The sequence below is a fragment of the Mus caroli genome, chromosome 17 (genome assembly GCF_900094665.2).
Source record: "Mus caroli chromosome 17, CAROLI_EIJ_v1.1, whole genome shotgun sequence".
Lineage (NCBI taxonomy): Eukaryota > Metazoa > Chordata > Mammalia > Rodentia > Muridae > Mus > Mus caroli.
This window is the reverse complement of record NC_034586.1, coordinates 8600950-8623982: the sequence shown is the minus strand read 5'-3', so window position 1 is coordinate 8623982 and position 23033 is coordinate 8600950. Positions and strand designations below refer to the sequence as shown.

Genomic DNA, 23033 nt, shown 5'->3' with positions numbered 1-23033 from the left:
GCCCCTGCCCCTGCCCCTGCCTCTGCCTCCAAAGTGCTGGAATTAAAGGCATGCACCACTACCACCTGGCCTGAATTCAGTCTTTAACCATCGACTACTGAGCTCTCAATGACTTACTGGGCGCTTGCTATATTGCCTTCAGGCTGGGTGCTTCTCTCAGAGGAGATGCTCAGGTGTGCCTAGCCACAGTTATGATAAATGAGCCTGTCTGATTTCTCAGCCTGGAACTTCTAGAAGCAAAGAGTTTGTGGGAATGCCAGCCAATGAGGCAAGATAGACCTTGAGTTACTGGCAAAGGCTGACAGAAACCGCTAACACAGGCACGCCTAGAACACAACACCTAAGTCATCACAGGCAACCCTCCTTTAAGGCAGTCAGCATTTGACAAAGAGGCACGGAAACATTTGCAGTTGGAGAGACCCCTCTGGAGAAGCACTGTCTGTAACAAGGACAGGAAGTACAGATTCTACAAACCCAAACTCTGGTGTCCTTGTTACTCAGGGCTGTCCTGGGAGCAGGGTGAGTCACAGGATGGTCCCCTAAAGTGGATGAAGCTCAGCAGAGGGCATGGACCCAGAGAGTAGGAAAGGGTTGAGGGAGAAGGGCAAGGTCAGGACAGAGAAGGAGCCTCTGCCTTGTGCTGAGAGAGAAAGCAGCAGCTGATCCAAGAGCCCACCAAGTAGAATGCACAAATCCACCCAGCACTTCTGCGAAATTCTCAGGAGAACTCAGGATGGCGTGACTGGTCGGAAGACATTCTTCCGATAACATCAATGTCCAAGTGAAAGTGACAAACTTGCGGGTTTCTCGGTGCTCTGGGTTAATGAGTGTCATTTAAAGATGCTGTTGTGCTTTGACTAGGACAGCATCAGACGTCCACGCTTTCCCCTGCTGCACTAAGTGCCTTGGGCTTCTTGAGTCCTGGCTTACCTGGAGACCTTCTATCTAATAATATCTTCTAAGCCAGTTCCAGAAAGAGGAAATGAGCAGAAAAAGAGACCTTAGCCAAAATAGATACAGCAGGCCCCTGCCATCAGCCTGGGTGCTTCTCCCAGGGGAGACGCTCAGGTGTGTCTTCATATATACTGACTATTTTAGGCACAGTTCTGATAAATAGGGCTGTCTGCTTTCTCAGCCTGGAACTTCTAGAAGCAAAGCGTCCGTGGGAATGCCAATCAATGAGACAAGATAGACCTTGAGTTACTGGCAAAGGCTGACAGAAACCGATAACACAGGCACGCCAACTCCATACACTCCCACGGCCACAGAGTCAGACTCACAGTCCTGAGGGCTTCAAGCTTCTTCATTTGCTGCAGAGAGGATGTTCACCTGTCCTCAGCAGAGACTATGAACAAAGGCCAAGGAAGGCAAGACAAAGCTAGAAGAAACTGCATTGGGTGTCATGTTCCAGCATGGTTTTCCCTCGTGGAGTTTCACAGTCAGTGTGTAAGATGCTCAGATAGGGTAACTGTCACTGACAGTGAGTCTTCAGGTCCCAGCAGTCATCTCTGCTGTTGCTGAATATAATACAGCAAGCTTCCAGTGAGTCCTTCAGAGCTCAGTAGTTGATGGTAAGAAACTGAATTCAGGCCAACAGGGGTGGTGGTGCATGCCTTTAATCTAAGCACCGGGGAAGCAGAGGCAGAGCGAGCTCCAGGACAGACAGAGCTACACAAACCCTGTCTTGAAAAGCCAAGAAAGAAAGGGAAGGACGGAAAGAATGAAAAGAAGGAGGGAGGCAGGGAGGCAGGGAAGGGAGAGGGAGAGATTGCATTCACAATCTAAGGAAGGGCTGGGCATAGGCACTGGGTTCTGTCCCCAGAACTGCACAAAACTGGATTTGCTAACAGGCACCTGTAATCCTACCTAGCGCTGCCGAGGTGGAGGCCAAAGCATCTGAAGAAGGGCGCCCTCATTCACACAGCCAGCTGGAGATCAGCCTAGGCCACAAGAGACCCTGTCTCAAAGGAAACAAAATGTAGCACTTTCCCGCAGAGGAATGAATCTGGCCAGCCACACAGGGACTCTTACTTGTTAAAATGTTTCTATTTGACAAGGCGTAAAAACCCTACAGGCGACAAGCCAAGAGGGAAAACCAAGAAGAAAGGCAGGTGAAAGAAGAGGTTTATATCTTAAAAACCAAGGAGAAATCTAGGGGTGGCATTCCAAGACGTTCATGGGTAGGACAGAATAGCCAGCCAGGACCAGGCAGACTCACCACAGCAAAGAGCTGCACTGCTAAAAACGGCTTCCCACAGCGCTGGGGTCAAGGGAACCTAGTATTTAGTGTGGGTTACCCCTGTGGCCTCTTCTGTATTTCCTTCCAGCTTGTTCCTTCCATGGGGCTCAGAAAGAGGCCTCACGTTTGCTCTGCTCCCCACACCTGACTCTGAGGCCCTAGGCCAGGAGCTCTGTCTTCAGGAGCTAGTAGGGCATTTGATAACTGCGACCTTGTGCTTAAGTGGGGCCTGCCACCTAGCCCAACAGGGCTAGAGGGAGTAAGGGTGGAAGAGCAGGCACGGGTGGTTCCTGCCTCTCTCTGGGCCTCCTAGCTCCACATGTACATTTTGGTACCATCACCATAGAAATGCATCCCATCACCATAGAAATGCATCCTGGGGGCACATCCAGGTAGCTAGCCCTCACTGGTGGAAAATTCTCAGCCCACAAGGTCTGTGATGTTTGGGAGCTGCCAGGGCAGCTGCTGTCACATTTTTGCCTTGGGATACTGAAGTGGAGGAGACCCATCTCTGTAAGTCAGTGTGGCCCTTTCCGGCAAGAAGAATGGAGTTGAAGGCCCTACATCCGGGCCAGTGGGCCCTGCAGTAAATCAGTGGGGTCCCAGGCCGTTTGCTCTGCTAACTTTCCTATGTGGTGAGCACGGGTGGTCTAGTACTGTTTCTAGCAGTGAGTGTCGGTGACTACAAACTTAGGCATTTCACCATTCTGATGCCAGCTCACTGTGTGACTGACAAGTCTCATCCAGGGACACCCAGGAAGTAAAGGTGTAAGACACCAAGCTGCTCTTAAGTGCCTAGACACTATCAGCGTAGTCCTCTGCGCTTATGCCTGGCCTGGCAGCTGTCCTTCTGGGTGTGGCTTATCAGTTTTGACATTTATTTATATGCTTCAATGAGAATCAAGCTGTATGCTTGACCCTACAGCCAGTGTAGTTTCATTTCAGGACCTCAATGTTTTCAAAGGCTACATGATCAAATCAAAATGTCCTATTCAATAAAGGTTGGTTTGATGGAAATCATACTTGGGAAACAGTGACCAGATAGGACCCACCAGAAGCAGGACATCAGCCACAAGCAAGGTGTTTCTCTTGGTTTTCAGAACAGCCCCACAGAAGGGAAGCTGTCAAAGGTATTCAGAAGAAAGGATGCCAAACTTCCTGCCTACACTGGTACCACAGCCCATCCCCTCCCCCACAGCCCAGCCCCTCCCCCACAGCTGGCCTCCAGCACTTTAATTTTCAGGTCTATTTACCTTCCCTCAGAACACAGTCCACAGGGCCTTCCTCTGCAGCTATTGAGTGGATGGCAGTTAGCAAGAGAAAGGGTACCCTCCACTTCTGGGTGTCAGGTGATATGCCCTTTCCCATCTGAAGGCACTGGCCCATGCTTTCCCATGGTGCAATGGGGGAACTGGATCATTCTTCACATACAGGACAGTTGCACTCACCTGTGGTCACCTTGTATGGAGTCTGACTTCCTGGTATCCCTCACTCCTCCCCTGAGTGTATCCTCACCTGTAGAGGAGCAGAGTGCCTGAATCCCAGCCCTCAGCACCAACATCTCTGTGAGGCCTCAGGGACCCCCTTTTCAGCTAGGTGTTACTACTGAACTTTACAGAGCCCAGGGAATCCCAGGAGAACCAGAGGGTGTTAGCCACTCTGAGGCCAGCTTCCAGAAAGAGAGCCTGAGGGGGCAGGTGGTCAGGTAGAGCTGAGCCATTCTTACTGGTTAACAGTTGAGTCCTATTGGATGAGAGATGGCCATCAGGGTAAGATAGTAAGTTCTTTAGCTGTCCCCGTGGACTCTATGTGTTCATTCTCCAAGGTCTCTTCAGCTCCTCCCCCCACTGTCTCTGCATCACCCTCCCCCACTATCTCTGCATTGCCCTCCCCATGGTCTCTTTGCCTTTGTCCCCTGCAGTCTCCTCTACAGTCTGTGTGCCCCAGTCCCCCATGGTCTCATAAGCTCTGCATCTCTGTTCCCGGTGTCTCTCTGTGTCTTTATTTTCTGGACAGTGTCTACATCCCCATCCTCTGCAGCTGTGACTGAAGCCAGAAGGGGGATTAGGAGACCTTATGAAAAGCGAGAGGCCTTGCAAAGCATGAGAGGTGGTGTTGCAGCATGACCCTGAAGAGTGACTGTGCTGTGCAAATCTTTTGTGTTCACTGCCGGCTAAGTCACTCTCCTGTTGGAGTCTTCGCTGCTGTAGGCATCTTTGGCGTTCATTCCCTCCCTGAAGTAGAGCCTCCTCCTGCACACTCAGACTGAGAGGTGATTCTCAGGCTGCTGGGCCTGGGCTGTTAGACACACAGTTGCTTTGCCTGAGAAACTCCAGTTCACAGATGTCCCTTTGGTCACTTTCCTCCTGCCTTCCCCAGTCTCCCGCACTGGGTTTTAAGAAGCCTGAACTTCTGAATAGCACTTTGGTTTCTCTCCCTTGCTTTGATTTGCCTTTGACCTCATGACACCTCTCTGGACCTTATACTTTCTCTCTCTCTCTCTCTCTCTCTCTCTCTCTCTCTCTCTCTCTCTCTCTCTTCCCTCTCTTCCTGTAGCCCCTCATGGGACTCAGTCATAACTTCAAAGCTGTGTCAAGTAAGATGTCAGGCTTACTTTGCCCATGCAGAGGCCGACGTAAGACACTACCAATGTCTTTGGGAGCCTAGTGTGTCAGGAATGCCCAAGACTCTGCTGGCCCACAGTCCTTGATTTCTTCCACCCGAAACCTTAGAAGACACTCAAGTCCTCTCCTGCCTAGTGACCTGTCAGCCCACCCAGCTGTCTCTGGACTTTGCTCCAAATGAAACTTTCACGTTGACGGCATCACGTTCAGACTGGAAAGTTGTAATATAAAGTGTACTGCTGCTGACAGAGGGGCTTACTTTCAGTGTACCATAGAGTAGCCCCACAGAGGGGCTGTGACATTTCACATTTGTGAGTGAAGCTTGGTATGGGGAATTCCCAGATAAAAACAAACGCACTCAGGGTAATGTACAGTGTGGATTTTTCCTTGAGATGTGGAAGAACTACTGAGCTAGAGAATACACAAGGCACCACTTGAGAGACCATGGCTCCGTATCATCTACAGAGGCCAGGGAACAGTGGCCATTTGAACGGAAGCCATCTGGTATGGACCAAGAGCCCTGGAAAGCTGGGTAAGGGTAGGGGAAGTAGGAGCTGTCGGGGTGGGGAGCAGTGTTCTGTGGTTCACTTTACCCTCTTGGGTGGAGAAGGGAGGTCAGAAAAGTCCCCGTTTTCAGAGAAAGATGTGGCTTCATAGTAGTTGTCCCACATTACGTTAGCCCAAAATGCAGGATTTCTGTTTGGTCCTTAACAAAGTTACATCTGTTTTATTGGTTTTTATTTCTTTCAGGTAAGTCTTTTTTTGGGGGTTTTTCTATAAGAGATTTACTTTCTAGCTGGGTGCAGTTTTAAAAAAAGTTCAACCAGGTGTAGGGTGCACACCTTTGATCCTAGCCCTCAGGAGGCAGAGGCAGGCAGATTTCTGCTCTCCACAAGGAATTCCAGGACAGTCAGGGTTACATAGTGAGATCCTGTCTCGTCTTCATGACAAATGAGGTCATGAAAAGAGTCTGGAGGACTTGGGGGGGGGGGGAGACAGACCAGGCACACATATCCCCAAAGTATCCTAGGAGCCTGGCTTCTTCCTTGTGCCACCAGTGAATTCCCTAGGGAGCACTCCTATCAGCTTCTACTCCAGAAGGGAGCAGATGCCCCAGAGATGCTGGAGCAGAGGGAAGAATGAGGCCAGGAGGGAGGGAGGGNTGTGTGATAGTTCTAGCTGAAAGGATACGGGTACAGCACATGCTTCCCACAGGCAATAGGCTCAGGCCACTTGGAATACTACTCCCTGGCTCTGGCAGAGAACAGGGACAGCTGTGGTCACAAGATCTGCAGACCTCTCACCTCCCATGGAGAGCCAAGGGCAGGCAAGCAGAGCCAAGAAGTCTTCAATGGGAAGGCTTGTCAGTGTAGGTAATGAGCAGGACTCGGTGGACAAAGATGCCCATTGTGACAGCCAGTTCCTTGGAGAAACTGAGCAGGGCAGGTTCTAGTTTTCCTCTCGCATTCAAGGTCGGGGACAAGCTGAGTTCAGGGTTCTGTGGTGCAGAAAGGTGTAAAGTGAAGTGTATCCAGACTGAGCCAGTCGGGCCCTGGGTTGCGAGGCCACATGGTCAGCACCTCTAGGAAGTGAGAGTGGGGGGTCAGTCAGCCCTGCTCGCTGAAACTGACCGCTGTGTCTCCCCTGTGCTGTGTTTAGCATTTCCTGGGACTTGCTTCCTGGCCACCGAGGTGTGAACAACTTCACAGTTCTGTGAGTCTATGCTTCTCTCGTATTTAAACTACTGGAGACATGAAGAAAAAAATCTCTTTACCCTATGGAGCTGGAGAGATGGCTCAGTGGTTAAGAGCACTTGTTCTTGCAGAGGACCCCTGGGTTTTGGTCCCCGGTGCCCACATGGCAATTCACATCCGTCCATACCTTGACTTGCAGGGGGGTCTTCGGATGCCCTCTTCTAACCTCTAAGAACACCAGATGCACATGCGGTACATAGACATGTAGACAAGGAGAGCACTCACACACACAAAATAAGCTTTTTAAAAGGAGGGCTATGTGACTCAAAGGTGGCTGTATCCTGGGACCTCCCCTGTGGCACTGATGGCCTTGTAGCTCCCAGCCTGGAGTCTCCTCCCTTCAGCCATTGTCACTGTGCACATAACCTTGGAGAGGGCCCTTATGGATCTTGTAAATTTCAGGAGTCTCCTTGACTGTAAACTCTGTTTACTTTTTAAATCCAGGAGGGAGTGTCTTAATTCAGAGGAGCTAGCTACACAGCAAACACTTACATCTGAAAGTGAGTTTCCTAAGTGGATCCTCACCTCTTACTTCTCGGGATCTGGCTAAGGACAGGGCAGTCATGGGAACTCTCACCAGGCATTTACTGGATCCTTATTTTCAATCTCACTGCATGGAAATGGAAGCTAGCATCACTAAAGACTGTTTCTCCATCTCTGTCCTGTGCAAACCCCTCTCATTCTCTCCAGTGCTTGAGGTAGGGACCACTACTATGGGAGCTGGCTGCAGTTTGGGGCAGCATCTTGCTTGTGGCTGTAGGACTGCTGGGGCACAGCAGGGCACAAGACAGGCTCTAAAACCTACCTTCAGCCTCTCTGAACCCTGCAAATGCTGACACTGCCTCCAGGCATCTCCAGCATCCTCAGTCCCAGGAGACTTTGCTATGGACCCACCCAATACCTCATGTAGAAAACAGCACAAAGGTTCTCTTCCTTGAGAAACCACAAAACCAAATTCTTCTCTCCTCTTTTTTTGCACTGGTTTGACTCCAAGTCAGGTGATGGTGATGATGGTGGTGGTGATAATGATGGTGATGGTATTTAATAATTCCTTTTCAACTTACAGGCTGTACATGGTTAACCATTTGCATCCAGGCAGATAGGCGTTGCTTTTAAATAGGAAGTGGTGAGTTGGTGACTTTTTTCTGGCAATTCTACCATCTCACTACCCGTCTCTCAATGAGCACGGCTGGTTGCGTCTGTCAACAGAATAGTCCTCACATTCTTAGGACTGGAGCCTGGACAACCACTGAGGCAGGAGTACCTGGCCAGTCTACTTTGGAGCTCAGCATTTTCTGGGGTGAGCATGCATCCTTTCCCAATGTTTTTTGCAGACATGTCTTAGCTTCTCGGACATTCTCACCTATGGTAAGGACACTTTCCTATGGGACGTGGGCACACCAAGCTTCCACATAGTAGGTCCCTATGGTTATGTCACGTGGTTTTGTTTTGTTTTGTTTTTTGTTTTTCGAGACAGGGTTTCTCTGTGTAGCCCTGGCTGTCCTGGAACTCACTCTGTAGACCAGACTGGCCTCGAACTCAGAAATCTGCCTGCCTCTGCCTCCCGAGTGCTGGGATTAAAGGCGTGCGCCACCACGCCCGGCATGTCACGTAGTTTTAAGAGAGGAGCATGTTCTCCAGAAACTGGCTCTTTCTGTATGGCTTGCTGTGAAGTTTATTCTCACTGCCTCACATCAGAGCTTTGGAGATGCTGATTTCTTTAGGAAGTATCTGAGAGACATCAGTCTGTAGAGGAAGGGTGTGTGTGTGTGTGTGTGTGTGTGTGTGTGTGTGTGTTGCTAGGAATGGAATCTAGGGTACTGTGCATGCCAGATATGTACTCTGCCAGTGAGCTATATTCCTAGATGTATATTTACTTTACTTTGAGACAGGGTCTCACTAGGGTGTATAGCCTTATCTCAAATCCACATTGTGGCCCAGGCTATTCTCCTGCCTCACCCTCCCAAGGACCTGGGATCACAGCAAAGGCCCACCAGGCCCAGCTTATTGTTTTTGTCCTGCAGGGAGCAAAGCACAGACCTCAGGGATGTTAGAGGATGGCCCTACCCTAGCTGCATATTGTCCTAGCAATGTAATGTTTTCCTTAAGACCTGTTATTTAGTTTTTGTTCTGTGTATATGCGGGCATGGACATGAACGCATTAGTGTAATGTCCATAGAAGCCAAAGGCCTGGGGTCCCACAGGAGCTGGAACTGCAGGTCGTCAGGATCTGCCCAAGCTGTGCTGGGAATGGAGCTCTACTCCTCTGCAAGAGCAGTGCTTGCTCTTAGTAATGAAATCTCTCTAGAGCCCTACAAATACAATTCTTTGTTTAACTCAATACACAGAGAGATTTGAAACCAAGCCCTAGGACACAGAGGCGGTAGGAGCTTTACGAAGCGCACAGCTGTGCATGGACATTGTGGAGACCAGCATTTCATAAAGGAAATATTAGCTGTGCATCTAGCACCAACCTGTTCTCCCAGAATTCAGGAGATAAAGGCAAAGGATTGTGGGTCCAACTCCACCCTGTGTTAAACGTTGCTTCAAAAGACAAGGCAAACAAATATACAGTATAAAAGTAGGTTGCCAGACAAGACAGCAAATCACTGGAAAATACCTTCTGGGTTCCTCCCGACCAGCTAGAAAGCGGAAGCAAGTAGTGGAGAGTTTCAGCCGCACTGAGGTGGACAGAGCAGAGCAGAGAAGCCAGCATGCCTGTGATTCCAGTGAACTTTAACACACACACCAAACACCCAGCGTTGTGGTAAGAAAGCTTATGATGGAAGGAAGGTCTTGTAGGAACTGAATGGCAAAGTGACCCAGGTGGTGGGTGACAGGGTGACGGGGGTGGGGGTGGGGGTGGGGGTTAAACAGTTAATAGTCTCAGATGGGCTGTAACCTATCTGCTGGGACACTACCATGCTGCCTGTCTGAAGGAAGTCTGTAAGGTTGCAGCAGCAACAGATGGAAAACACTGATCTCCACACCCCACATATGCCTGGAACTTGAATTACAGCCTGCACTCAGCTGAACACACATGCACACACACACACACACACACACACACCTTGGCTATGTATACTCCTCTGCACACTTCTGCATAGGTACTCATTTATACATACCTAGGGCAGTATATAACATACATGCATATACGTGCTTATGTACACATATGCACACACATGCACCTATCCATACACACCATTAGAAATGCTCATGTATAGACAACACATACAGGTCTGTAGACACATGCATGTAGATTTGTGCATGCATACACAAGTATCCATGCCTACATACCTATACATGTGAACATCAATGCATCTACATATATGCACATATACACGTAAACAGACATGTGCACACATATAGATCTGGGCACATGCATAAACATACTCCCTCCATACCCCTCTTTCTATCCTTCCCTCTTCTTCCTCCTCTTTCTGGGCTGCCAGATGGTCTCTGTCCCATCTCAAAGCCAGCCATAACCATTCTCCCAGCCACATCCATTCTCTGGTACCATCTGAGGCTCTAATTGCCCTGAGAGTGGGATGCATGGCACCTTTAGAAACAGTTTCTTGGCACAGAATCCATAATGAAAACGACTCTAGGGAACCATATTACAGCACATTAGAGATTAGTTTTAGACTGTGCAGAAAGTATTACTAGTATTGAATTTCCCCTTGAGTAGCGAGGGGAAATTTTTCTATGAGATTAAGAGAGTTGCCTCTGAAGTGTTAGAACCTGGAAGCAGAAGCAGGGTTGGTCCAGACCGTAAGCATGAACTCCACTTTGGCACCCTGATACTGCTCCTTTCATTGGAGTGTGGAAGAGGTGGGCCTATGTGGTTTCAAACCTTAAATGTGAAAGCCATGAGCTAACTTAATCATTTGGGTACTGGGATGAGAGAGAGAAGGCAGAGAGAAGAAAGAGGGAGGGGAAAGAGAGAGCAGAGATGAGAGAAGGTGAACAGAGAGAGAGAGAGAGAAAGAGAGACAGAGAGAGACAGAGAGAGGAGAAGGTGCCTCTGAAGGAGCTGAAAAGCCATGCGAATCTGTGCTGTCCCCAAGAGCTGGTTTCTGATTCTAGAGTCAATCCATAAGAATCTGGTTAAGGCTATGGCTGGGCTTACATATCAACAAAAACAACAGAAAGCACACATATACATGGAAGCTGAACAATGCTCTACTCAATGATAACTTGGTCAAGGAAGATTAAAGGCTTTTTAGAATTTAATGAAAATGATGACACATCATACCAAAACTTATGGGATACAACAACAGCAGTGGTAAGAGGAAAACTCATAGTTCTAAGTGCCTTCAAAAAGAAATAAAAGAGAGCATACACTAGTAGCTTCACAGCACACCTGAAAGTTCTAGAACAAAAAGAAGCAAATTCACTCAAGAGGAGTAGAAGGCAGGAAATAATCAACTCAGGGCTGAAATCAACAAAATAGAAACAAAAAAACTATATAAAGAATCAACAAAACCAGGAGCTGGTTCTTTGAGAAAATCAACAAGATAGATAAATCCTTAGCCAGACTAACCAGAGGGCATAGAGACAGTATCCAAATAATAAAATAATTATTTTGTTTGTTGAATATTAGTTGAAAATATTAAAATCATGTTCTACAAACATCATGGAGATATTATTGATAATTTTTCTCACTGTGCTTGAAATTAGCACTTTTTAATGTTTAACTTCAAAGAGTTTATTTTTATTTTGAAAATTTTAAAACATACTTACTGATAAAATAATTTCTCCTAGAAACACTGATAATCTTTTTAAGTAAACTGATTGTTAGACAGTGTACACAGATATATAATGCATTTTAAATCTTCTCTCACTATATCAGGTGGTATCATATAAGGACTTTTGAATATATTTCCTAATGATTCACTTTTATATTATATACTCCTTTATTCATGCTTAACTCCCAAAGAATATTTTCTATGTTTTGAAACATTTATATTCAACATTAGATATAGGATTCTCAGTTGTGGATAGTGTTAAATATTCATTAATGATACCATTAGGGTATGAAAGGATATGAATATAAAAGTTGAAAAAAATTTATATGTATTATTTGATTCTCAAAATACTCAATATTATTAATATGTTTGATGTATAAAATGCATTTAAATAATAAAAAAAATTAAGGAAAAAAAAAGAAGAAGCTAGTCAACACAGCTTGAGTCGAAATTGATCTTTCCAGTTCTGAGAAACAGGTTCACTTGGATGTAACAGGGGTCTGCATGCCAAAGAGAGGAGGGCGGTCCCTGTGGCTTGTGCAGAGATGGTTAGCCACTGCAGTCCAGCACAGCATGGCCCAGGAACAGGCTCTGGGGAGCCCCTGTGCCTGCCTTTTTGAGGTCAGCATTTTCCAAAGACTCCTCCAGAGAACACTGGCTCAAAAGGTCCCATAGGAAGGAGATTTGTTGGTAGTAAGGGGACAGAGACACAGCTCCCCGATGTCACCCTCAGCAGCCTGAGGAGTGACTGTAATCTTCTAGGGACCTCGACAGATGCCAAATCAAGTTTTATGGGTTTGACACAGAAAAGAACTTCAGGCATAGCTAGTCTGAAGCAGATATGGAGATTTTATTAAAGTTATCTTAATATATACACAGGGGCTAGGGGGAAGAAAGGTACTTGGGGGTACTGGGTGGAAGATTTTCTATGAATCAGAGAGAGTAAGACAGCCAAGTGTGCGTGCTTAAGTGTCTGGGCATTAGCCATATGTGCCATTTGGTGGCCCTCAATGTATATCCTAAAATATTGCTAAGATACCTCCTCCAACCTCTTCTTTTGGCATCGGAGGTTATGGGGTGACACTGAATATGTCTTGGATGGAGTTATCATATGAAGTTAAGCCAGGAACAACTAGGGATGCACAGGGTTGAGCACACGTTCTTCTCATGTGAATCTCTGCTGGAGATGCCTAGAAAACTAAGGCTTTGTAGCTTGACAGGGAGGAAACATGCATCCCGAGGACCCACGGGCCTCACCTGACAGCAGGCTTTCCAGTAACCCACAGGCACGAGTGGGCACTTAGCAAAGGAAGCAGTCCTTTCCCAGAGCAGGGCCACCCCCCTCTTACCCTCACCCCACACAGCTGACTAGGAATGAACATGGTTTCAGAGTAATGAAAAGTACCCTGTGTTATCCCCAGTCCTCACCAGATAGGAGATGCCCCTGGAACTACCTCCCGTCTCCAAGAACCCTTGCTCAGATCACCCATAAACCCCAGACACATATGCAATAAGAAGTCCAGGCTCATGGGGTACTCTGCCAGTAAGCATCTATAGATAGGACTCCTGGGTCTCACAGGACCTTTAGCTATACTTCATGCTCATCACCTGCAGTGTCCGTTCTCTCAAGCTCCTGGTCCAAGAGGTCCAGCCCATCCTGTGTTCAACTTATTCACTCAAACTGGGGGCGGGGGTGGGGGTGTCACCATATCTCAAGGTGCCTGTGTTGCTATTGTTAAACTGCCTGAAATTGTTCCTGTCACTCATGTTGTCTCTAATCCCGGGCAGAGTCCTGCTTTTGGGTGGAGTAGAAGCCCCTCATTCCAGTCACGATCTCTCAAACGATGACAGATGTCCTTTCTAGCTGACCTTCCACTTCGGAAGCTAAAGAACACTTTATCATGCTTGTTCAATCAGCAAGGATCCCCAGGCTCCTCCCACAACCCCTAATCACCGTGTAAATCTGGCCAGAGCCAGGTGCAGATCTGGCACCAACCTCGTTCTGAGCCTGGTGGTTTTAGTGGTTTCTGCCTAAAAGTTAAAGAAGCATTCATTTTGCTGAGCTAGGAGTCTCCTATCATTGCCACTGAGTTGGCCGTTCACATGGCTGAGTGTCTTTTCGGTTCTGCAGCCAGGGATCTGATACCAACCACTGTTGTGGGGCAGGTGGGCATGTTCTCTTCTGGGCTCCTAATGGAGAATCTGTGCCTCTGACCCATCCTGTTGTTGGGCAGGGCTCAGTTCCTTTCACAACAGTTGTGGGAGAGGGAGGGCCCCTACCGGCCTCCCCAGGAAGCCCGCTTGGCTTGTGGCTTTATTTCTGCCTTCACCATAAGCACAGAGATGCTTCGAATCCCAGGCTTCCCTCTCTTCTGTCTCAGGTGAGACGAGAGTCTTGAGGCCCAAGTTCCCTCAGTTCCATCTGTCCCGTGTGCATACTCACTTAGGCTTAGTCATGTCTGCAAAGTCCCTTTGGCATTTAACCTGACATGCTCACAGGTTCCGGAGGCTAAGGTGTAGACTCTTCCGATCTGTGAGCACAGCATTGCTGGTATGTCAAGAACACTGGCTCTGCGCAGCTGGGTGTTAAGTCTGAAGTGCAAGGAGACACTGTAATACATCCAATGTAAGCACATGCCTGACTAGCTTAAAAACGAATGAGATATGGTTATTTTACTTGACTTTGACAATTACTGGGTGGTAGTCCCTAATTTACTTTTCTAACTTCTGGCCTGGCTATCTCCCTAGTGGTGTACCCCAAATATTTGCTGTTTCTCCTGGCTACGTGCTCATAGTTCTCTTCTCTCCAGCTCATTCTCTCTCCTTCTCCTTCCCCTTCTCCTCCTTTCTGCCCCACACAACCAGATAACTCAAAAAAACGCCTACCTCTAATCCCTCCGCTAATTGACTATAGCCATTTTTTATTTAACCAATAGTTTTACATTAAGGCACGAAGCTTACACAACAAAAATTCACTTGTAGGCCTACTCCAGAGTTTAGCATTAAAATACACAGCAGCAGAACAGACCTCACCAGGACATAGATGGTGCGATGGGTTAGTCAGCTGTGCCTGCTGGGATGGGCTCAGCAGGCTGGCTGGGCTTCCTATCAAATAAATGCTAATATTCTGCTCTTGCAAAACTTGGGCTTTTCAGAGCTGTTGACTTTTCAAACACAGCTGCAGGGGGCAGGAGAGGTGGCTCAGCCACACAGTCTTCTGTTTCCTCCACAGCTGAATTGTACATTTTAGATCCGAGGCACTGTTTGCTTCTGTCCATATTAGTTGTACATTGATTTTGGTCATCCACCGTATTAGCTTTTTAGATTCTTGATGTTTTCAGACACAACGAAGTTGCCACCTCTCTTCATTCTTACCCTTGATGTGACCGATGAGAGAAGCTCTCAGCTGAAGACTTGGATGGGTACCACGTCAGTCAAGGTCTGCCCCAGTGTGCCTGGGAACAGGCTCCACACAGATTATCACCACACCCACAGAGCAGTGACCCACCCCAATGCCCATCCCTCTGTGCCAGCACACCAGCTATGCTTCCTTCTCCTGATCGTTTTCAAATTTCAGATTTAGTCATAGATTTGCAAAGTCTGTCACACTTCCCTTCATCTGGTGTCTTGTGACCATGACTACCCAAGGCTTAGGACCAGACTGATGGCTACATGTCAGCCAACATATGATAACACACCAAGTCTGTGTCTGGTGCCTCAGACTCCTTCATGATATTCTTGAGTGAGTGCTGACTCCGTACCTCAGAGGTGACACTCACCTTTTCTGTACCTACAGATAAATTGTAGAGCTTTTATCTTATTTTTTTCACATGTATCGTGTGGAACATGTACACATGTATGTTCATATGTGTGGGCACATGTGTGTTCAGGCCCAAGCCTGATGCCATGAATCTTCTTCAGCCGCTATTCCATCTTACTCTTTAAGGCAGAGTCTCTTGAACCTGGAGCATGGTTAGTCTCACTAGCCAGTTGCTCCGGGGAATCCAATCTCTCCCCCTGGAGGCCGAAGCTATAAGTAAGCGTCCATACCTCCCTGGCACTCACAGGGGACCTGGGGATCCTCATGCTTTCATGGTGAAGCCACCTCCTAAGCCTTGAGTTTTGAAGCTTTTGACAGCAGTTGAGCCTTCCCTGACATCTCACAGAGTAGGCAGCCTGAGAACGATCTCCTATGAGTGTCTGTGGGATGATTTTAAAGAGCAGACAGGAAGAAGACGGGAGCTGAGAAATGTCCATGTTTTGAAGATATAATGAACTTCACCAAGACACACTTGGTGATGAGGAAGAATCTTTGGGTGCTAAGCACTTTCATATTTTCCTGATACACACTGTAAGGCCATGCTGGCCACACTGGCCCCGAAGGGGGAAAAGGCCAACAAGAGGCAGTCAGAGTGTGGTGGACAGTGACACTTTACTCAAGGTGGCTGGCAGCAGGCAAGGTGCCGTGACTTCTAACGGTGCCCTCACTGAACCCCCAAGGTTTCTCTCCAAAAGATAACATGGGGCAGTTTTTCATAGATTCCTTTAATATCAATCTGTTCTTTAGACTATTTCTATACATACTTGTTTGAGAACTGCTGACCTAGGAACATTTAAACACCAAAGACACCCATATCACAATGTATGTTATGTGTAGTTTGCATGTGGTAAGACCTCGTGAGTGGACTTGTGTGAAACCTGAGAAACAACCCAGAAAGGTATCTTGCTGTAGGCAGCTTGGCTACGGTTGCTTATAGGTTCACAGAAAGGCTCTGGACCTCCAGCCTCTCTCTTCTTGCTATCTTGACAGTCTATTTTGCTCTCAACTTTTCCATTTATTTTATTTATTTATTTATTTTTGGTTTTTGAGACAGTGTGTGCAGCCCTGGCTGTCCTGAAACTCACTCTGTATACCAGGCTGGCCTTGAACTCAGAAATCCACCTGCCTCTGACTCTCAAGTGCTGGGATTAAAGGCATGCACCACTACTGCCTGGCACTCTCAACTTTTTAAAGGACAGAAAGAAACATTGAGTTAAGAATTCACCAACATCTTTATCATCAAACACAAATTCTCCTAACAGAAAACAGACAGGCTGCATCTCCAGGGAACACAGTACTGCTCAGATTGGGTGGATTATGATCAGGACTCTCTACCTCCTGTGGTGGCCCAGATACCAATCTGCAACCAGTGCGATTTCCTAGCAACAACATGCGCCATTCTTGTGGTAACAGTAGTGGCTTGACAGGCTGATTCATTTCCAGGTACTGTGAATGTCTGCCATTCAAGTAAGCATGACAGCGACCTTCTCTCCGAGAGCTCTGATTGCCAATCTCACCGTGCTGAGATCAGCATTCTGCAGAGTTCCGGGGTGCTGGCCTAGCACATCATAGTGTTGTGCAGAGACAGGGGCAACTTACAAATCCTGGGTCTTTTGGACTTGGTTCGCCATTCTAATCAGTAAGAGTCAGTTAAGACACCCTCTCTTGAACATAATATGCATCCATATGATTGCCTCTGCTACTGATGCCCTTGGGCCTGGCCTGAGAACCAACCACATACCCAGATCCTTCCAATCATGAGGAACTGCATGGCCATCGCTGGCCATTCCTTCAGCAGGGGCTTTCAGAAGCTGTACAGACCTGAACTACATTGTTTAAGGGGGTCGTGTTTGCCTGGTACCTTCCTGACTGCCAGGCTCACCACCTTTACTCTAGGTCAGTGCCTAGCCTCAGGAGACTTTTGTTTTGTTTTGTTTTTTGTTTTTTGTTTTTTGAGACAGGGTTTCTCTGTACAGCCTTGGCTGTCCTGGAACTCACTTTGTAGACCAGGCTGACCTCGAACTCAGAAATCCGCCTGCCTCTGCCTCCCAAGTGCTGGGATTTAAGGAATGTGCCACCACCACCCGGCTTCAGGAGACTTTTTAAAGCTTCCATTCAAGTGGTTATACTTGAATTCAAAAACTGTGATTCATCATAGTGCAGATAAATATTTGTCTTACGTGGAGAATCTAACTGGGCATTGGTATACAGTGCGGTTGGCTGACCCTTGTAGTCTTTAATTCCAACCGTTTTCCCCACCAACACAATGTACATGGGGGGAAATCACCATGTCCCATCTCAGCCCAACCCCCTCCAGCTAAGGAGCCATCCTGACCACTCCCCTGCTTTGGTCTCACTAAAGGATACACAATGGTCCCCAACGGCACCCCATGATCATCTCTGCACTACCCTGAACTGTCACACCTCCTACTGTGCGTCCCTCCACCTGTAGCCTCTTCCCCTCCCCAAATCTATACCAATCCCACCCTCAGGGCCACCTCAGTCCTCCTGGCTCATGCACTTTCTGTAGCCGTCCTTTGATCTTCTCTATCACTACCTGTCAGTGGAAGGACATTTGTGTAAAAGAACATTTGACAGTTTTCAAGGTAGCATTACTGGGCATAATCACACACAGTTATTGAAGCCAACCATTCACAGGTTTTGACATACATGTAGCCACGCATCAACGATTCTGCTGTGTGGGAACACGAGTCACTCCAGATCCCCCTGGACATTTACGTTCTTCCCAGTTTAGAGCTATTTTAGAAGAACCATCTCTAAAAGTTCAAGTTAGTTAGAGTTTTTGCCTCTTGCCTGGGTGAATGCTAGCAGCCAGTTACTGGTTCACACAGCCAGTGCACAGCCAGTGTTACATGAGGCACACACTCTTTGGCCTACATGCTCGTGTGACCTCCTGTTCCCCCACTCCCAGCCAGTACATCTGCAGCTGTCCCAGGTCTTTGCAGATACCCTGGCCTTCCCTGATCATCTTTGTGGGCATCCATTCACACATATGTCAGGTATGTGGTATGTCAGGGGGGTTGTGACTTAGCCAACAATGGACAGTGGTCAACATCTTGTGTGCATATTGACCATCCCATATTTTCTCGAGTGTCTTTCAGGTGTGGACTAGTTGGAATTCTTCGTAAGGTCTGGATGTGACCAGATATTAGCTTGCAAATGTTATTTTCCAATTCAAATATTTTTTTCATTTCTAAGTATTTTGCAAACAGCAGATTAAGTACAAGTTATTATTATTACTTTACAATATATGCTCTCCCCACTTTTTAAAATCATATTTTATGTGCATTGATGTTTTGCTTGCATGTATGTCTGAGTGAGGGTGTCAGATCCCTTGGAACTGGGGTTACAGACAGTTGTATGCTGTAGTGGGGATGCTGGGAATTGAACTGGGGTCCTCTGGAAGAGTAACCAGTGCTCTTAACCACTGAGCCATCTCTCCAGACCCTGTCTTTCACAATTTCTGTAAGAAAATTCTTCTGTTCCTTGGGTTACAAAGGTTGTCTTATGTTTTCCTTTAGATGGTGTCTGTCTCTGATCTTGCATTTAGAGCTACAACCAGTTTGAGTTCATTTTTCTTGTGGTGGTGGTGGGGGGATAAGACACAGCTTTTTCACATAATATCCAGCTGAATCAGTACCATTATTTCAAGACAGTTTTTCCACCATGGACTTACCTTGGCACTTTGTTCAAAACTCAGCTATTTATATATAGCTCATTTCTGGGCTTTGTGTTGGTCCCATGGATGCTGGCTCCTGCCTTCTCCTTTGTCAGCATCCCCTGACCTGACACTGAGGCGTCCTGAGTTTCACAAGGAGGCTGTGTGAATCCTCCAACTTTGTTTCCTCCCTTGAATTCGTTGTAGAATGAGAACCAGTTAGCCAGCTGCTCTATGTAAAAACCCCCAGGAGGGCTTTGACTTCGTTTGTGGTGTGCTTACATAAACATTTGTGGAGAAATGCGTCTGTCCAATGCTAGACACCTCTCTCCTGAATACTCTTCTCTCAGCTATTAAGATTTTTCAGCATATAAATCTTATTTACAAATGTGTTGTGGTTCTTTTTAATCTCTCCATCCTTCCTCCTCTCTCCCTGTTCTCCCTCCCTCTCCCTACTGCCCTCTTTCCTCCTCTTGCCCTTTTTTCTAGCCTCCCTCCCTCCTGCCCTCCTGCCCTCCCTCCCTCCCTTCCTCCCTCTATCTTCTTCTTCCTCCTGCGTTCTTCTCCCTTGCTCCCTTCTGCCTTCCCTTTTTCCACCCCCTGCTCTCCCTGCCTCCTGCCCACCTCCCCTCCCTTCCTCCCTTCCTCCCTTCCTCCCTTCCTCCCTTCCTCCCTTCCTCCCTTCCTCCCTTCCTCCCTCCCTCTCTCCCTCCTCTCTTCCTTTCTTCCTTTTCTCCTTCCCTCTCTCCCTCTCTCCCTCCTCTTTCTCTCTCTCTCTTTCCCTCCCTCCCTCCCTCCTGCTGTCTTCTTTTCCTTCAGGATCTTAATTTATCTTTTGCTATTTCTCAAGACAGTCTCACTATATATCCCAACTGGTTTTGAACTCACTATCCTCCTGCCTCAGTCTCCTGAGTGCTACGGTTACATGCATGCCTCACCACACTTTGCTTCTAGCTTTCAGTTTCTATATTGTCTTGCTAGGGCAGAATCATTATGGCTTCATGCTCGAGGCCTGTGTCTATTCAGGATGTTCATCCTAGTAAGCTTATACCACACGCATGCAGGTGCCTTCAAAGGCCAGACCAGGGCATTGCCTCCCCTGGAACTGGAGTTAGCACTATGAGTCCCCTGACATGGTACTGTGTGGTTTCTGGGAATCAAACCCGGGTCCTCCAGAAGCGCAGCGGGTGTTGTTAGCCTCTGAGGCATCTCTCCAGGCTTTGAATCATGAGCTTCTATCCACATCTAGTTAGCTAGCGCAGATAGTTTTTTGTTCTGTGAGATTTTCTCATATACAATTAACTGGAATTTTGGGTGAAGACTTATGCAGATCATTTTTTTCTTGATATGACTTTTCTTAGGCCAAAGATTACAAACTGGCAATTAACTGTCAATGCTAACCAGTTCATTTACATGTTCCTTATGGCCATTTCCGAGCCACCGAAGCCAGACTGAGTCACTGAGACAGAGCCCACAGTGTTTGCTCTCAGGCTCAGAAGTGACCAGGAAAGTTGGTGAAGTGGGTATTTTCACACTGAGCACCATGCATTGCAGTGTGTTCTGATGGGGTAGAATGTTCCAGAACACAGCATGACTGGGGCACACTTTGCCTTTTTCTTTCCCCCAGCTTCACCTCTGCTCTCCCAACATCTGCACTAGTGAGCGTGTGGTTGAACTGCCCACTTCCCTTTCTACACCAGATCTGGCTCTCCCATCCACATAGAGAACCACTCCTGCCTGGGGTGAGAATCTACTTTATCTTGGCAGGGACTCTGGCATGGCTAGGTGTGGTTGCTTGAAAACACACTGTCACGATTTCTGCTTTCTTATCATCCAGGAATGAATTCCACAGAGCCCTACTTCGGAACGGATGATTATGGCAACACAGAGTACTCCATTCCTCCAGACCACGGGCCATGCTCCCTAGAAGAGGTCAGAAACTTCACCAAGGTATTTGTGCCAATTGCCTACTCCTTAATATGTGTCTTTGGCCTCCTGGGCAATATTATGGTGGTGATGACCTTTGCCTTCTACAAGAAAGCCAGGTCCATGACTGACGTCTACCTGTTGAACATGGCCATCACAGACATACTCTTTGTCCTCACCCTACCATTCTGGGCAGTTACTCATGCCACCAACACTTGGGTTTTCAGCGACGCGCTGTGTAAACTGATGAAAGGCACATATGCGGTCAACTTTAACTGTGGGATGCTGCTCCTGGCCTGTATCAGCATGGACCGGTACATTGCCATCGTCCAGGCAACCAAATCTTTCCGGGTACGCTCCAGAACACTGACGCACAGTAAGGTCATCTGTGTGGCAGTGTGGTTCATCTCCATCATCATCTCGAGTCCTACATTTATCTTCAACAAGAAATACGAGCTGCAGGATCGTGATGTCTGTGAGCCACGGTACAGGTCTGTCTCAGAGCCCATCACGTGGAAGTTGCTGGGTATGGGACTGGAGCTGTTCTTCGGGTTCTTCACCCCTTTGCTGTTTATGGTGTTCTGCTATCTGTTCATTATTAAGACCTTGGTGCAGGCCCAGAACTCCAAGAGGCACAGAGCCATCCGAGTCGTGATCGCTGTGGTTCTCGTGTTCCTGGCTTGTCAGATCCCTCACAACATGGTCCTCCTCGTGACTGCGGTCAACACAGGCAAAGTGGGCCGGAGCTGCAGCACCGAGAAAGTCCTCGCCTACACCAGGAACGTGGCCGAGGTCCTGGCTTTCCTGCATTGCTGCCTCAACCCCGTGTTGTATGCGTTTATTGGACAGAAATTCAGAAACTACTTCATGAAGATCATGAAGGATGTGTGGTGTATGAGAAGGAAGAATAAGATGCCTGGCTTCCTCTGTGCCCGGGTTTACTCGGAAAGCTACATCTCCAGGCAGACCAGTGAGACCGTCGAAAATGATAATGCATCGTCCTTTACCATGTAACACGAGAGCACAAAGCAACATTGCCCCAAAAGCCTTGGTGAAACTTGCTATTACATATGAAAAGGAAAGAAAAAAAAAAAAAAAGCCATGCCCAAATATGTACAGTAACTATGGAAATTCAGGAAAGACTTCCTGCAATATCAGAACCAGCCGGGAGGTGGCACTATCAGCCAAGTTCTTCCAGGTGTGGTTGACAAGAAACATTGTAGCTCCTCCCAGGTTGGTTCTACAAAATAAGATGGGAATGCCAGATTACTGCGAAGTGCTTATGAACATAAACATATTCAGAAACGTTCATGAAGGGGTCACAGACCTAGTGACCCCTAACACCCACAGCACAAAACAAGGATGTAGCTTGAGAAAGCAACAAAAGCCCTCCTGTAACTCATGTGAAGCAGATGGCAAGTCAAAGATCCCATACCCAGCTCCCTTTTATCTTCTCAGCAAGAAGGAGGCTGTGGAGGAGGAAGGCAAGAGCATCCATAAACTGGAACATCAACCTGGGTAGAGAGAGGCAGGAACCAAGTAGGAAGTCGGGTGCCTGGGTTTGCTACTGGCATGTGAGCTTGCTTCCACAAATGGAAGGAGTTTTCTGTGGTTCCCCTTTCCCCTCTCGAGTGGGTGGAGCCTAAGGAAGCAAGCTGGGATACTGTTCCAGGCTGGGCTCTGGGTTTAGCAGCACAGTTTAGCATTCATTCCTCGCATGGTAAACTTGGCTTGTCTGTAGCTGAAAGTGTTTTCCTTCCAGTTCTGAAACGGAGATGAAGATCCTGGTCACCGAGAGCTTCGAGTTAGCCTCTCAACAGTGGCCAGCACGCTGGCCTCTGAGACCAAGTGGACTTTTTTTGTCCATTTAAATTAGACGTTGAACCCAGGGTTTCACATAATGTTTGGCAATTGTGCTACCACTGTGCTATACTCCAGAGCCTTTCTGTATCTTTCATTTAGAGAGAGGGACCCACTAAGGTGTTCAGGCAGGCCTTGAACTTGGCAATCCCAGAGCCTCAACTCTACAAATAGTTAAGATTACAGGCCTGTGCCATTATGCCTGGCTCTCAGACTGGTCTTAAGGTAGCTCTATCCAAAGCCATAGTTAGATATAAAAACAGGTTTCAGTGAGTCTCTTCTGCCTCGTTAGAAGCTCATAGAACTCTAGTTCTTAAAGGGCTGCGGAAGCAGATGGCAAATGTGTCTGGAGATGGGGAGACACAAATCTCATTACAAGAGTT

General features: G+C 47.5%; 1 protein-coding gene and 1 long non-coding RNA gene across 8 annotated transcripts in view; one reads left to right on the top strand and one right to left on the bottom strand.

Annotated features, from left to right (window-relative positions):
* Ccr6 (C-C motif chemokine receptor 6) overlaps positions 1-21867 on the top strand; it is a 23228-nt gene extending 1361 nt beyond the window's left edge. Inside the window, exons 1-6 of one of the 7 annotated variants that reach the window (XM_021149768.1) lie at positions 5274-5401; positions 6523-6576; positions 7827-7917; positions 16629-16830; positions 20492-20606; positions 20702-21867. In XM_021149768.1, the coding sequence (XP_021005427.1) occupies positions 20704-21804 (1101 nt within the window). In that variant the 5' untranslated portion in view covers positions 5274-5401; positions 6523-6576; positions 7827-7917; ... (1 more) ...; positions 20492-20606; positions 20702-20703 and the 3' untranslated portion in view covers positions 21805-21867. Of the gene's footprint in view, positions 1-5273; positions 5402-6522; positions 6577-7782; positions 7918-16628; positions 16831-20491; positions 20607-20701 lie in introns of those variants that run through there. The other 6 variants (XM_021149769.1, XM_021149770.1, XM_021149771.1 and 3 more) reach the window with 6 other exon arrangements.
* LOC115029730 overlaps positions 21684-23033 on the bottom strand; it is a 24256-nt gene continuing 22906 nt past the window's right edge. The window contains exon 4 of the long non-coding RNA XR_003835284.1: positions 21684-22030. This is a non-coding gene — a long non-coding RNA (uncharacterized LOC115029730). The remainder of the gene's footprint in view (positions 22031-23033) is intronic.